Source organism: Thalassophryne amazonica, chromosome 6, assembly GCF_902500255.1.
Source record: "Thalassophryne amazonica chromosome 6, fThaAma1.1, whole genome shotgun sequence".
In the NCBI taxonomy this organism is placed as follows: domain Eukaryota; kingdom Metazoa; phylum Chordata; class Actinopteri; order Batrachoidiformes; family Batrachoididae; genus Thalassophryne; species Thalassophryne amazonica.
In genome coordinates, this window is record NC_047108.1 from 18,952,797 (window position 1) to 18,969,373 (window position 16,577).

General features: G+C 43.3%; 1 protein-coding gene across 1 annotated transcript in view; it reads right to left on the minus strand.

Annotated features, from left to right (window-relative positions):
• Window positions 1-1,784: 1,784 nt before the first annotated feature.
• The window catches only part of hdac6 (histone deacetylase 6), a 59,050-nt gene continuing 44,257 nt past the window's right edge, over window positions 1,785-16,577 (minus strand). The window contains exons 10-30 of the mRNA XM_034171859.1: window positions 16,189-16,257; window positions 15,285-15,411; window positions 15,127-15,192; window positions 15,000-15,059; window positions 14,812-14,901; window positions 14,598-14,704; window positions 14,133-14,200; window positions 13,895-14,042; window positions 9,958-10,086; window positions 9,707-9,875; window positions 7,730-7,935; window positions 6,975-7,167; window positions 6,581-6,730; window positions 4,782-4,959; window positions 4,271-4,407; window positions 3,922-4,140; window positions 3,775-3,792; window positions 3,604-3,687; window positions 3,360-3,506; window positions 3,107-3,235; window positions 1,785-3,004 (exon numbers count right to left, since the gene is read on the minus strand). Of these exons, the coding sequence (XP_034027750.1) occupies window positions 2,936-3,004; window positions 3,107-3,235; window positions 3,360-3,506; window positions 3,604-3,687; window positions 3,775-3,792; window positions 3,922-4,140; window positions 4,271-4,407; window positions 4,782-4,959; window positions 6,581-6,730; window positions 6,975-7,167; window positions 7,730-7,935; window positions 9,707-9,875; window positions 9,958-10,086; window positions 13,895-14,042; window positions 14,133-14,200; window positions 14,598-14,704; window positions 14,812-14,901; window positions 15,000-15,059; window positions 15,127-15,192; window positions 15,285-15,411; window positions 16,189-16,257 (2,563 nt within the window). The 3' untranslated portion in view covers window positions 1,785-2,935. The remainder of the gene's footprint in view (window positions 3,005-3,106; window positions 3,236-3,359; window positions 3,507-3,603; window positions 3,688-3,774; window positions 3,793-3,921; window positions 4,141-4,270; window positions 4,408-4,781; window positions 4,960-6,580; window positions 6,731-6,974; window positions 7,168-7,729; window positions 7,936-9,706; window positions 9,876-9,957; window positions 10,087-13,894; window positions 14,043-14,132; window positions 14,201-14,597; window positions 14,705-14,811; window positions 14,902-14,999; window positions 15,060-15,126; window positions 15,193-15,284; window positions 15,412-16,188; window positions 16,258-16,577) is intronic.

Below are 16,577 nucleotides of genomic sequence, written 5' to 3' on the forward strand. Positions count from 1 at the left end.
TCAGCTGTGAGGCAGAGACTGCTGGAGGATGTGTCTCTACTTGAAAGGACCAAACTCACACCAGACCACATCTGCCAACTCTTGGAGAGTCTTAACACCACATATTGCCTATTTAGGGGGGAATTACTACAGGCAGATCCATGGTTGTGCGATGGGGTCTCTGGTATCCCCCATTGTGGCCAATCTGTACATGGAGCGAGTGGAGAAGACAGCCTTGACGTCTTTCACGGGCATCCCTCCCAGTCACTGGTTCAGATATGCCGATAACACATGGGTTAAAATCAAGCAACAGGTTGAGGACTTTACAGAACACATCAACTCGGTGGACTCCAATATCAAGTTCACACGTGAGGATGCCAGAAATAACCATTTAGCCTTCTTGGACTGTGATGTTACTATTGGAGAGAACAGGCAGCTCCAGACAGGGGTTTACAGAAAACCCACACACACTGACCAATATCTGCTCGTTGGCTCAAACCACCCCCTTGAATACAAGCTCAGGGTGATCAGGACTCTTCAACACAGAGCCTTACAGGTGCCACAACTGCAGGGGGAAGGGCTAAAGAACAACAACTTGTCTGGAGAGCCCTCACAGTATGTGGGTACCCACGATGGTCCCTGGACAAAGTGCAGAAGTTCCAGAGAACAAAGAAACCAGATAGCCAGGAGACGGAGACAAGAAGAAGAGGAGTGTCTCTCCCTTATTTAGCAGTAGGGGAAAAACTACAGAGGATCTTCAGACAGCACAAAATCCCAGTTTACTTTAAACCGGTTAACACCTTGAGACAGAAATTAGTTCACCCTAAGGACAGGATCCCTAGTTACAAAAGAGCAATGTAGTATATTCTATCAGATGTCAGGAAAACTGTAATGAACACTACATAGGTGAGACTAAGCAACCTTTACACAAAAGGCTATACCAGCACCGCAGAGACGGCGCCAGTGGACCTCAGTCTGCAGTTCATCTCCACCTTAAAGACACTAACCACACATTTGAGGACAAGGAAGTTAAAATCTTAGCCAGAGAAAAGAAATGGTTTGAGAGAGGGGTCAAGGAGGCACTCTATGTGAAACAGTTGAAACCAAGCCTTATCCGGGAAGGGGGTCTGAGGCACGCTTTGTCCCGTTTACAATGGGGTACTCAGGTCAAAGCAGTTTCAGTCTTTTGTTCACGGTAATGAGTCATTCACGTCATCAGGAGAGTTGTCAAGGGAGCCATCAGGAGAGGCGTCCGTCCCATCATTAGGAGGGACAGCTGCCCTGTCATTAGGAGGGTGCTAACTAGAGCTATTGTTTAGTCACTAGCCTATAGCAGTCTGCCTCTCGGTAGGATGGGTCTGGTTAGGTTTAAAACTCCAGCTTTTGTGGCTTGTTTATTCTTCTTTACAAGAGTCAAGACAGAAGTCAGACTACCAGAGCAAGAATTTTAGCTGAGGAAGCTTCTGCGATTTGAAGCAAAACGTCCTCGCGTCAAGCAACCCAGTCCAGTCGAAGATTCAAGCTTCTCTACTATGGAAACTACCTGGACAACTGAGAGCCTACAGAGAAACAAGCCTGCAACTTGGGTCTGTTGGCTGTGGTGGACTCCTGCCTCTGTGGATCTGGTGCTTAGGGCTTGTTCTGTGCTGCCATGATCACGCCTTATATATATTAGAGATAATGTAGATTTGTCCAAACTAACTCACTCACCTGTTTTGTGAAACTGAAACAAACTGTTAACACAAATAAAAGTTATGTTTGAGAGGAATCCAACAAACAAAAGCACCAAACACCAGACACCAAACAAAAGCAATGAATTTTTTAATTTTCAGTTTACAAACAGAAAAAAGTGCAGAAAAACAATATTGCACAGCGTGTTGTGACTGAACGCCACACGATGCCTTCACCAAGTAATTCCCCCTGAATTGAAGTTTTGATGGAATTCTCATTTGTAACCATTTTACAGCTCTGAAATAAGATTCTTTTTTTAACACCAGAAAAGAAATGTAAGAAAGAAAATGATGGTTTACATGCTTGGCTTTTTTTTTTCTTTCTTAAATGAACAAAGGTTTTGGGATGTTTGTGACTGAAAAACAAAACACGGTCTGAACTAAACAAACTCCATGTCTGGACCTCCTTTCTCCTTAATGACCAAAAACAAGATTTGAACACAACAAAAAAATCTTAAAACACCCCTTCCATCAAGCAGCTCTTCAAACTGAGAACTACGTCATCAGGCTGTTCATTAGAAACATCCGCTTCCCAACACCCGCGTCTTCTGTCAGACACGCCCACAAATGATGACATCAGAGTGAAAACTGAGACTGAAGTCCGACCCCCACATGGTGATTAATGACCGTGTTTCTGTTCGGGATCATTCAGTGTTGAGTCACAAACTGAACAAAACGACCTTGAGCATCTGTACGCCAGCAAAAACAGGCCATGCTGAGCGTCTTTCTCCCGGTTTATGGATTTCTCACTCAATAAAACTTTGATTCTTAAAGTAACACACTGTTTGTGTGACTTTGTGACTCTTTGGTGCACACAGTGGATTTTCACACATTAGCTCAGAAGACAAAATGCAAACAAAGTTTTAAAACAAACTTAAGATGTTTTTTTTTTTTGGAAATGAGGCCTCAAAATTATTCATAAATATTAAAGCTGCTTCTTAATTTAAAATTTTTTGCTGCTGGTGATTTGTCACATTTAGCGGGAATCGAAAAAACGACCTGCTGGTGACACTGAAGGAGCTCAGCACCACTTTTCTGTGAAGATTCACAAAGTGACACAAAGTGACATAAAAAACCCTAACGTTTGTTATTTTGGCAGCTGTGTTACATTTTGACTTAAAATTGAAGTAAAATTTGGCACAAAGCACCAATGCTGCTGGCTGTGGTTTCCAGGGCGACGCTCAACAGTCCAATCACAGCGTGGAACCAATGGGGTCCCTCAGGGCTCAGTTCCACCAACGGATTTCCTCCCCAAACTTGGCACAGTGAGCAGCATTTTTCACTTCAAAGAGAATCTGCAAAACAACAAACACATTTATAAACATCACCAAAAAATAAAAGAAAGAAAGAAAGAGAGAGCTGTGAATCCTGGTGCAGATGTTTGTGGATCACGTTACCTGGTTGTGTATGTAAGATTCACAGATGTAACACCAAACCGACAGATCAGCCAAACTCAGCACCACAGGATGCTCTGAGTCGGCACCGTGAGACACCATGTGCTCATTGACATAGCGACCACAGAACACCTGACAGAAACACAAACGTCCCGTCATGAAAAGACAAACGTCCCGTGCCACCACTAGGCGAGGTGCTCTGTGCTACTAGCAGGTGAGACACTTGTCTTTAATGAAGATAAGGCTGAAGACTCACCTGGTAGCAGGTGAGACAGATCCAGTTCTCGGCCTTGGAGCTGCAGCTCTGACACGGCTGGAAGACATCGATTCCTGAAGGTGGGACGGGCTTAACAGCATCAAGGTGAGGGCACCAGGACAGAGGGTCCACCAGGTACATGATGGTCTGACAGAGATGAAACAAACAAAAACATGTTTTGAAACAGAGAAAAAAAAATTCTTGGTTCTTAATGTTGAGAAGTAAATATGTAATCATATCTGACTCCGCCCAGTTCTGCTGCAGAGAACACCTCCAGAGCTGCTGCTGGCTTTGACCAACCACAAGCTCCCTGTGCGTCTTGCTCCGCCTCCCCTGCAGCAGCAGCCGCCATGTCTTCGGTGGTAACAGGCTCCGCACCCCCTGCAGCAGTGTCTACGGGGGCAACAGGCTCCACCCCCCCTGCAGCAGCAGTCTGAAGGTTAAAAAATAAATTAAAATAAAACTGCTGCACTGGACCTGGTGGAGGCATGCAAAGCACTATGGGTATTTCATGTCAGCATGTGACACTTTAGATGGCAGAGACCTGCACGCCATCATTCACCTCAGGCTGCTGCAGTGTGCTGGCTTCTGATTTGCTGAGCTCAGGTGTCACTCCACTTGACCCTGCCCTCCCCTCACTTCTGCTTTCCTCTCGGTTGAGGCGGGTCTTTGGTCTGGCTCCACCCACGGGTGTGGATGTGATTGGAACAGAGTCAGCTGAGTTCTCACTGAGATTCAAATTGTCCAATCCCTGAGTAAGCAGCTCCAGACCGCTGTCCTCCTGATTAAACCAGGAAAAAAGCAAAGAGACTTACAATTAGACAATTTTATTCATTTTTTTAAATTAGAAATTATTCTTTTTCCAGTGTTCAGGTTTTTCTTTCTAAATCCTGACTTTAACAGACATTTACCGTTTGCTCTTCCTGGCCTGGAGGGGGCAGTGGCGGGACATTCCTGCTGATCTGCTCAGATTTTCTGCTTTTTTCTTTGGAAATACGTTTCCCATGATGCGTCAGTGAGGGAACAGATGCCCAGACAGAAGGCGGGACTGTAACGTAAAAAATGATTAAATAAATAAAGGTCATGTAAATTAAAGCATTTAAACTTTGATGTATTATTTCTTAATAAAAATGACTTCCAATAAATGTTTTACTTGTTACAGACACAGTTACACAAGTACAGCATCCGGTAGAGAATTAAAATTAAAAAACCTGACCACAAAAAAGAGGCTTTCACTCAAAATAACGCAAACACACTTCCTGTTTTTCCATTTTGCCGCCTCAAATTTTAGGTTTTAAATTATTGTCACATGAATCCACACACACACACACACACACACACACACACACACACACACACACACACACACACACACACACACACACACACACACACACACACACACACACACACTGTACTGACTGTGTATTCTCATAGACCGCCAGTAGGGGGCATGATATTGGATGACTTGGTTGATGGTTGCCATAGCGCTAGGATGAGGGGGGCTGTAGGGTTTGGCTGAAGGGGGAGGAGCATCGCCGAGCAGCACGCTGGTGCACATCGCCATGGAGCTGGAAATGGATGACAAATTGTAACCTCCCTGAAAAAGAAACATTTTCAAATGTCAGTAACTTTCTGCTCCTTCACAGTAAAATTATTTGTGTCCTTCCACAATAAAGTTTAATATTCATTTTCACTCGGGTCCACATTTGACGTAATGATGTTAAAATACTTTCAGATTAAACCTGATGATTTTCAGCACTTTTGGATCTTTGTGGTTGTTGATCCCAAAGGAGGAAAAAAAAAAACATCCGTTCTCTTGATGGAAACAATAATATATTTGGGATGCAGATGTGCCGTCAGCTGGCCCGGCATTCCCTCAAACCAGTGTCCAGGCTCAGGCTGGGATCCTGGACTAACAGAACCAGGAAGCAGGGTGGGGCCAGGTGGGGCGTTCCATTGGATAGCCACTGTTTGTTTTGGTTGGAGGAGGAGGAGCCACAGGCGGCGTTAAATGGGACCTATTTTTTTTTTTTTTTTTTTGTCTAATAGTGTCATTCTAAGTGTTAAATAAAACTATTTTTTAGTTATTTTCAAAATTCACATTTTGTATTAATAATTATCGTGCTAAACAAATTCACTAAAATAAATCTTCACGGTCAAACTGGAAGTGTGACGCGAGCGTGTGGTTTCATGTGTTTAAAATACAGCAGGAAGCTGTGAGCTCTGCACCTCCACACAGATGCCAAACAGTCATTTAACATTTTTTAGATTTTTTAAATTTTTGTCTTGGTGTATTATTTGTGCCTGCGGCCTCTGGGTCAGGCTGAAAACACAGACTTCTTTTAAAACGCTACGTCTCTTCAGCCCCAACAACGAACGATTTTCAGACATCGTCGTTCAAAATCAGGATGCTTTACGTGGATACGTTTTCATCAGGCTGTGATGATGAATCTGATTGAAACAACATAACAGGTCAGATTAAGACTTTATATCTGAATTCATAACATGTCTTCAGATAGTCTGATAAATAAACAGTCTACTGCTGAAGCTCACCTCCTGCGAAGACTCGCCTCGGTTCTCATTGTCTCTGTGCTCACTACGACAGCTGGCTTTGGTCTTCCTGACCAGGACCCTGTTTCTGGGGCTCTCGTTGACTCGCCCCACATTTACACACTTATTGAAGTCAAATATCGTCTGAACTGCAGTGTCTTCGAATGCATGAGCTCTGCTCGAAAATCTCTTTCATAGCAGTCCCGCTCAAAATCATTGATACACACTTTTGACAGCCTGTTAACAAGCGGGTCCTTTGGTTTCATCACGCTTCGCCACTGCCCGAGCCTTTCCTTATTTTTTAGCCCATAAAAGCTAACATTCTTTCTTCTGTGTCCGTCATTTGTGCAGCCCGGAGTCCTCCAAAACATTCCCATTTTCACTAAGACCCTCTCCTACTTATTCTCACATGCACATAGAATTCAATATAGATACATTAAGGTGGGAGTTTGGTCCCCAGACCCATACGTAATAAAATCTCTGACCAATCAGATACGTTCTTTATCATTTTTTTAATCAATTTATGAATTACCAAAAACAAAAAAACTCATAAGAAGGGTGGAAAATGCCTGTTTTTAGTATGTTTTATCAGATAAAATAAGAATTATATTTAAGCTAGCCCTTCTTTAAGACAAACAGGAAGCAGAGCTGGACGTTAATGCGTTTACCTCCAGAATGAGAAGCACCCGCCCTCCAGCCAGTGACATCAGCAGGTGCGTCAGGTGGGCGTAGCCCTCTGGAGTCACGCGGTATCCACCCAGTGGGTCACCACGAGCTGCATCAAAGCCCGCGGACACCAGAACCAGCTCAGGACAGAACTGCAGAAACAGGGCAAAGTTAATACCAGAACCTGACAATGGTGAAACAGCCAGCTGGTCAATGTGTCACAAGTCCGTCAGCCACTAAACATGTGACGTCACAGGAAACAAGTGCAGAATCAGATTTGTATTAAAAATAAACATTTAAGAAACAATTCTTACATACATACACATGCAGAAACCAGTAAGAATGAATGAATGAATGAATGACAGTGAAACTGTGACCTGGCGTGTTTTGTAGCACCTCGGTCGCGATCGGCATGACGACATGGTGAAAAGCAGCAAGATACTCAGAGTCTCCCATCCTGCCGCCGCTCCACGCCACGTTAACGTTGAACCCCACCCCCTGGGCCATGCCCACCTTGTGTGGGGCTGCATCCTCTGATGAGGGAAAGAATGTCCCGTTGTCATAGCGATGGAGGGACACATAGAGGACGCTGGAAAGCGGACAAAAATATTTATTCTTTGTAAAAATTTTGGATTTATCTTTATAGACTATAAATTATAAATTTATAATTTAATTTATAATTTCTAATTTAAAAATTATAAATCCAGACATGATCTGGATCAGGCCGAGCGAGCCCAACACTCTTTAGACTAAAAAATTATGAGCTAAAATATAACAGAAGTTCTCACTTCTGCACTGCACGACCACTTTAACCTTATTTCAAAACAAGCTTAAACTGGGCTATTTTTAATTTTCAAATCTGCTCCATCAGAATTAAAATCTGGATGAAAAACTTCACGAATCAAAGACTTTTTTTGTTCTTGAAATTTTCAATTTTTAAAGGTTTGTGGCCATGTTTAACTAATAATCATTAAGGCATGAAGCAGAAAAACTCTGTTTAACCTTTTCAATAACTGCTAACTTACACCTTCATGTGAAAACCATTTTATAGTGTTACAGCTACAGTAAACAACAATACACATAACTGGTGCTCATGGTGCGTGCTCACACTGAAAAATACATTTTTTTCCTCAAACACAACATGGTGTCACCTGTCATCATCCTCAAAGATGTGCTGTGTCCCGTTACCATGGTGAACGTCCCAGTCCAAGATGAGGACCCGTAAGTCTGGACACTGGCTGATTTTCTGGGCATATCGAGCCGTGAGCGCTGCCGTGTTGAAGAAGCAGAAACCACACGCGGAGCCCCATTCGGCGTGGTGACCCGGCGGGCGAACGATAGCGACGCCGTTAGTAACCTGCAGAAACCAAAAAACAAGAAATTCAGGAAACCAGTAAGGAGAAAAATATTTTAAAACTATAAAAATGACTTAAAATGTAGGTGACACGATATGTAATTTTTTTTTTTGTGTATTTAAGACTAAACTTAAAGTTTGAAATTTATCTTTTCCTGGTGTGCAGTTACTATTCCGATTTTGAACTGTGCGCCACTAAAAACCAGGAACTTCCTGACAAATCCCAAGGAGGAAGTGACATCAGCCCAAGAACCATCCATTAATTTATGGATTTTTACAGGCTACTGACAGCCCCCTTTCCACCGACTGGCTCGGGTTGGTGCTGCACGGTGTTATAGGTGTCAGAACGGCTAATTCTGGCCAGCAGAATCCTTTTGATTGGCAGGTGGAACACTTATATTAACGAGCGCGTACGCACGGTGTCTGCAGCTTCTCCACTCAACACGGAGGCAAAACTGAGTATTTTCACATTAGTTTATTGTTTTGTGGATCATGAGATAGTTTCATCGCGTGCAGACTGAGACATTATGAGCAGATGAGGGGCTGTGAGTCTTTCAACTTGCAGCACAAAGCGGCCCGCGGTGGAACAACAGGAGGCGCCATTCACAGCAGAGACTCGATCCATCAACCGCAAGTAACAGATTACAGCTGCAGCTGACCGTGCCGGTCTTGGTTCAGTACAACAGAGACTCGAACCAGCAGACTCAATTAACGATTACACCTGTGCCGGCACTGCAATCTGACACCAAACTGTTCATGTGACAAATGGCCTTTTCTTCAGCCAGGACAAGGAACTGAATTAATTTCAGACGTCGTTTTGTAAAGGTGGATATGTTTTGGTCAGACTGTGAAGATGATCTCATTAAAACGGACAGGAAAGACTACATTATTTACTCCTTGTGTGAATGGTTTTAATATTTAATAATAACATGTTATGCTACTAACATACAGTACACTAACTGTATTCAAGAAGGAAACCAGATTTATTTCAAATATAGCTGATATTTTCAGTCCCTCGTGTCATTTTTCAGATTTGAAATGTATGTACTTGTTTGTCAGAAAAAAAACAAAAAAACAAACAAAAATCCACACTCCCTCATCATTTTTTTCCTGATGTCACAGACAGTAAAACAAACTTTTTTTTTAAATCAATTGATTATGACCAAAGAGCTGGCAAAAAAAAAAAAAAAAAAAAAAAATCATCATCTCCACCCACATGCTGAAATCGCCTGCATTATTTATTTAATTATTTTTATAATCACCATTTTGTGTTCTGAACTCTGCCGATATTGTCGCTGTTTGTCCTTGGACAGGTGAAATGTTGGTGTGTCCTTATCCTTCTCCAGTCTCTGGTATCCTGAACACTGAGACACCTGTGTCCCAGATGATGTCCAGAAAAACCACCACATGGACTAAATGTGGTGTCTGACGTTCCCTCACAGTGTCAGTGATCCTCCTCTTCCGAGTCTCACTAAGTAACCGTTCACTGGACACAAAGTCATTCCAGCAGGACCCAAAGATCCTCCACAGAGACCTGGGACCAAAGACAGAGAGGGTTCGTCCCATGCAGCACCAAGGTCCAAACCTGAGGTGGTTCTTTTGGATGTAGTCTTTGACCATCTTCTGCTTCCATCCATCACTTCAAACATCAGCAGGTTTGTGCTTCATGCAGAAACATACGTGTTGGAGCCTTATTAAATACTTTTGGACCTCGTTGGGTGAAACAAAGCAAACTGAGGGGTTGTGGTGAACGACGGTGTGCAGCGTGCGTCACCTGTCCTGTCATGATGGCGTCCACAGCGTTGAAGCAGCTTCCTGCTGCCAGCTGAGCCGAACTGAAGCTCTGGTTGTTGATATAGATGGAGTTGTAATCTTGTACCAGTTTGTGCAGGTCTCTGGGCTTCATCCCAGCCGTGGACTTCATCACCTCCACGTAGTCCACACTGCAAAAACAGACCCACACAGATCCAAAGAGGCCGATCCACGGACCTTCATCTCTTATCTACAAGACCTTCTGATGTGTACCTGTGACACATGGTCAGCTCCTCCGCTGTCGCTAAGCGAGACGGAATCCGCTTGCACCGGTCAACCAATCCCAGCTCTTCATGCTCGGCAAAGATTCTAAAGATTCTCTGAGGCTGTTCTGGGTGATGTCTGGAGAGACAAAACAGCTGAAGCATGACATCACAGGACAACAAAACAAAACAACACAGCTATGGGACGCACTCAGGGAGCGCATCCCTCAGCCAAAGAAAGCGTCAACATGAACGTTGTCACCGTCTGTCTGTAAAAAGTTCACAGACAGCAGAATCATGACCACCGCAGATCCAGATCAGCACCAAACCTCACCAGGTGACTGTCATTAGATATAAATGACTGACAGGATCAAACAACAAGATGAAGAAAAAACAAGACAGTTCAAAGCAGCAAGAAATAAAAAAGTTAGAAACAAAGGATGAGTAGGATTGAAAGACATAAGACAAAAGACATGAGGAGGTGAGAAAGGATGACGAAACATGTAAAAAAAAGGCAGGATGAAAACAGACAAGATGTCATGAGGAGGGACGGGGACCAAAACTCACCATTAAACAGGCTACAGAGCTAAATTCTTAAAGTCCAGCGTATTGATAAGCTCCAGTGTTAATGGTACTGTTTTCGGTACTGGAGAAAATAAGAGAATATACTGAAACGATTAATCAAGTAATTCAATTCCAAAAAAATGTTTGATGCAAATTTTTTGCCTCGAGGCTTCATTTAAAGCTGTAGTACATACACCAGGCCTGTATGTGGCGCTGTACTGCTCCCACAAAAAACAAAGAAGAAGCCCATAGAGCATGCACATAACTAATGTAAGCGCTAATCGATGTAGCAGGCGATGCTACATGTTTACAAAGCTGCACGATGAGTAAAATAAAGCCTCAGAGAAAGGGTCCACGCTGATCATGTGAAACGGACTTATTGCCAAGGTTGGGTAGGATTACTTTGAAATGTAATCCAAAAGTAATCAGATTACAAGTAATCCAAATGTATGTACATACATACATGTAATCCACATGTATTCTTTCAAAGTAATCCTACCCAACCTTGCTTATTGCGCATTTAAAGTGAAGCAGTGTGTTTGTGTATTTAAAAAAAACAAAAAAAAAAAAACAAAAAAACACTCCACTGGCTGCTCTCCACCTCCGCAGATGAAGCAGAAGGATGCGCACTTTAAATGAATCATGTTTAACTATTCAAAAAAAAAAATGCCTTTATTCAGATTTGATAAGAGTTTTTAATCAACAGGCTGTACAATTAATTTATCAGTGCAGCTTTTGTGGAAACGCTGCACTCCACAGCCGTTTTTCAAAGGCTTTGTTATTCGCCAAGTATCCACAGAAAACAAGCGACATTGTGCCAATGCTTCGGGAGAGCCCTGCCACTACTGATAATGTTTAAAAACACAAAAATACTTTTTATCTGATGACTCAATTAATAGATAAAATAATGGAATTCCAAAAATAATTGATATCTGCAGCCCTAGAATATACTGATGCTTTTTCACTAATCCCTATATCCAAAAGACAGCTCTCACCTTGTAACCTTAAAGCACATGAATTAATGTGGCCTCTCTCCCACACACACACACACACACACACACACACACACACACACACACACACACACACACACACACACACACACACACACACACACACACACACACACACACACACACACACACACACACACACACACACACACACACACACACACACACACACACACACACACACGTTACATGTCTGGCCTGTTTGTTCCCTCTGTCATTTCTGTTTATCTTTCTCATCTTCCCATATTTGGTTATAATAAATATTGTTACGCCACCTCCTTATATATGCTAATCTCAGCAGAACAGAAGTAAATTCAGTAATCTTTCAAAAGACACACTCATTGGTCACTTTATTAGGTACACCTTGCTTGTGCCCGGTTGGACCCCCTTTTGCCTTCAGAACTGCCTTAATTCTTCATGGTATAGCTTCAACAAGGTGTTGGAAACAGTCCTCAGAGATGTTGTTCCATATTGACATGATAGAAACCAAATGACCCACACTGTTTCGGGTCATAATTAAACCATTACTTAAAAAGCCATCACTTGACCCAGCTATCTTAGCTAATTATAGGCCAATCTCCAACCTTCCTTTTCTCTCAAAAATTCTTGAAAGGGTAGTTGTAAAACAGCTAACTGATCACCTGCAGAGGAATGGTCTATTTGAAGAGTTTCAGTCAGGTTTTAGAATTCATCATAGTACAGAAACAGCATTAGTGAAGGTTACAAATGATCTTCTTATGGCCTCAGACAGTGGACTCATCTCTGTGCTTGTTCTGTTAGACCTCAGTGCTGCTTTTGATACTGTTGACCATAAAATTTTATTACAGAGATTAGAGCATGCCATAGGTATTAAAGGCACTGCGCTGCGGTGGTTTGAATCATATTTATCTAATAGATTACAATTTGTTCATGTAAATGGGGAATCGTCTTCACAGACTAAGGTTAATTATGGAGTTCCACAAGGTTCTGTGCTAGGACCAATTTTATTCACTTTATACATGCTTCCCTTAGGCAGTATTATTAGACGGCATTGCTTAAATTTTCATTCTTACGCAGATGATACCCAGCTTTATCTATCCATGAAGCCAGAGGACACACACCAATTAGCTAAACTGCAGGATTGTCTTACAGACATAAGGACATGGATGACCTCTAATTTCCTGCTTTTAAACTCAGATAAAACTGAAGTTATTGTACTTGGCCCCACAAATCTTAGAAACATGGTGTCTAACCAGATCCTTACTCTGGATGGCATTACCCTGACCTCTAGTAATACTGTGAGAAATCTTGGAGTCATTTTTGATCAGGATATGTCATTCAAAGCGCATATTAAACAAATATGTAAGACTGCTTTTTTGCATTTACGCAATATCTCTAAAATTAGAAAGGTCTTGTCTCAGAGTGATGCTGAAAAACTAATTCATGCATTTATTTCCTCTAGGCTGGACTATTGTAATTCATTATTATCAGGTTGTCCTAAAAGTTCCCTGAAAAGCCTTCAGTTAATTCAAAATGCTGCAGCTAGAGTACTGACGGGGACTAGAAGGAAAGAGCATATCTCACCCATATTGGCCTCTCTTCATTGGCTTCCTGTTAATTCTAGAATAGAATTTAAAATTCTTCTTCTTACTTATAAGCTTTTGAATAATCAGGTCCCCTCTTATCTTATGGACCTCATAGTACCATGTCACCCCAACAGAGCGCTTCGCTCTCAGACTGCAGGCTTACTTGTAGTTCCTAGGGTTTGTAAGAGTAGAATGGGAGGCAGAGCCTTCAGCTTTCAGGCTCGTCTCCTGTGGAACCAGCTCCCAATTCAGATCAGGGAGACAGACACCCTCTCTACTTTTATGATTAGGCTTAAAACTTTCCTTTTTGCTAAAGCTTATAGTTAGGGCTGGATCAGGTGACCCTGAACCATCCCTTAGTTATGCTGCTATAGACTTAGACTGCTGGGGGGTTCCCATAATGCACTGAGTGTTTCTTTCTCTTTTTGCTCTGTATGCACCACTCTGCATTTAATCATTAGTGATTGATCTCTGCTCCCCTCCACAGCATGTCTTTTTCCTGGTTCTCTCCCTCAGCCCCAACCAGTCCCAGCAGAAGACTGCCCCTCTCTGAGCCTGGTTCTGCTAGAGGTTTCTTCCTGTTAAAAGGGACTTTTTTCTTCCCACTGTCGCCAAGTGCTTGCTCACAGGGGGTCGTTTTGACCTTTGGGGTTTTTACGTAATTATTGTATGGCCTTGCCTTACAATATAAAGCGCCTTGGGGCAACTGTTTGTTGTGATTTGGCAGCTATATAAATAAAATTGAATTGAAATGTTGAAAAGCACTGTTGAAATCTTAACGGTATCTACAGACGAGATAACAAACCTGTCCCACATGTTCAGATGTTCCATCATCCTCTCATCATAAACCAGACCTGTAGCCGTGGCAACAGAGAGGGCAGGACCACCTCCAACCATCCTCCTCTCATTGGCTGTTGCTCTGATGACATCACCCTCCACAGACGGGACGCTTTCTGCACAGGAAACAAACAGGAAGCGGAGCATAAGTAAACAAAAACAGCTGGGACACAAACAGACAATATGTGGGAGAGAATGTGCCGTACCGAAGACTCGCAGAGACGCCCAGTGTGGACAAAGAGCCGAGACAGTCTGAGAGATTAACGCCAGAGCACTAAGAGAGAGAGAGAGAGAGAGAGAAAGAGAGAGAGATTTGAGAAAATACATGCAGGTAAAGAAACCGGGAGAAGGAAAGCAAAAGAGAGTCAAAAAGAAACAGTGAAATGGATGGAGAGAATAAAATAAAGTTGCAGGACAAAGGAGGACAGACAGACTATTAATAACCAGTCAAAGTTATTTCTAAACCCTCAGCATACAAAAGAGATACATGACAGCCCCCACCCCCCCATGGTCCCCAGAGGACGTCCCGGTGTCCTTCCCACAGGACATCCCCACCATGTTCCCACGTCCGTCCCACTGGTCCATCAACACTAAAGCCTTCAGCTTCCGTCTGTGGTAACATGGTGCTCTGAGGAAATGATGGAAGATTGTGGACACACTGAAAGTGTCACCTATCAGATGGAGCCATGGGTGGAGTCAGGCAGGGAGAGGCTCTGCCCAATAGGGCGCCGACACAGGCTGCAGCACCCTCTGCTGTTGACTGCAGGTTATAACCTCCCTGTGAGCAGTCAAACAAAAAGCCGACGTCATGCAGTTATTTGCACCTTTTTGTGTACGTAATAACAAATGTGAGCAGGTGGGACCGATTTTAATTTGGTCTTTTACCTCCAGAGTGAGAATAAGTCGACCTTCAGCTAAACCCATCAGCATATGGGTCAAAACCGAGAAACAGTGAGGACTCACGGACATCTGCCCCTGATGGCACAAAATCACAGACAATAAACTTTAACGGCTCAACATTTAAAAACAAGAAACCGAGTTCAAGTCATTTCAGGGGCAGCAGTTCTTCCAACCTTTGGATCTCCAACTGCAGCATCAAATCCAGCAGAAACCAGGACCAGGTGTGGCTGAAACTGAGCACAGACATGAATATGAGCACAGCGTGAGAGCAAACACACAGTGTGTCTGTGGTGCAGTTACCTCACAGGCCACCGGCAGCAGCACGTGATGGAACGCTGTGATGTAATCAGCATCCGTCATCCCAGGCTGAAAAACAAACAAAATCCACCATCACACTGCACACGGACAACAACACACACACAGGTGACGGTGTTTCCACGGTTACTGTCAGTCAGGACCTGGTTCCAGGGCAGGTTGATGGTTCGACCTCCTGCTGGACCGCTGCCGATAAAGTGACTGTCAGACAGGCGGAGGTGTGGCCAGAAAGACGCGTGTTCGTACCTGTGGACACTGAAATACAGCACACTATCTCACACACACACACACGCACATGCACACGCACGCACACACACACACACACACACACGCACGCACACAGTTACTAATGTCTAACTGCTGCACCATTTTAATTTCTTCATGGATCATTTTCTCAGGTGGTCATTATGGTTTAAAAACGTCATCCAAACTAAACTAATGTCTTCATCAGGTCAAGTCTGGCAGCAGAGAAACACCACATGGACTAAATGTGTTGTCTGATGTTCCCTCACAGTGTCAGTCATCCTCCTCATCTGAGTCTCACTAAGTAACTGTTCATTTAACCCAAAGTCATTCCAGCAGGCCCCAAAGATTCTCCACAGAGACCTGGGACCAAAGACATCCAGTCCTCACCTGAGGACACTGGTTAGAGTCCAAGACTGACAACCAGACAGGGAGACAGGAAGGAAAAGGACTCTAAAGAACTTGGACCATCATTCTCCTGCAGATATCAGCATCATCAAACACCTGACCGTTGACCTCATGACTCCATAAGAGTCTCTGGATGTCAAAGGTCGAGAACGCACAGACATAAATGTCACTGCCAATATCAATGAATGTCTCTAGAGGTCCAACACTTTCACCACATGCAAGTTCACTTCTGATGGACAAGTCCAGGAAGTCACTGAAAGCTTGGATCTTAGTCTGGATCCAGGACCATCCCGAACCCAGACACTCTGGTTCCTCACTCAGATCACGCATTTGGCTCTGCAGTCAGCTGGAGGACAAGAATCAGAATGCATCAGCGTGAAGACTGAAGCAGAGTACCTGGGGTCTCCCTGGAACATGGACTGGATTCCCTGACCGTGATGAACATCCCAGTCCACGATCAAGACCCTGAAACACAAAGACCAAGGATCATCAGATGGCTTCAGGAGCAGAGCGACTAACCCATCAACAGAAGGTGGAAGTTTACTTTGAAAAGAAAAACACAAATTCTGACTTTGTTTTTGTTCAAACGTGTTTGTATGTCAAGCTGCAACTTAACAATCAACAAGTTAATCAACTATTTTGATGAGGATGGGGTTGGACGGTGTTTCTCCAACTGGATTTGCCTTCAGGAAAGGCATCCGGAGTAAAACTTGTGCCAAATCTTCATGCAGATCTGTGCCGGATCCACTGTGGTGACCTCGAGTAACCACGAAAAGCTGAAAGGA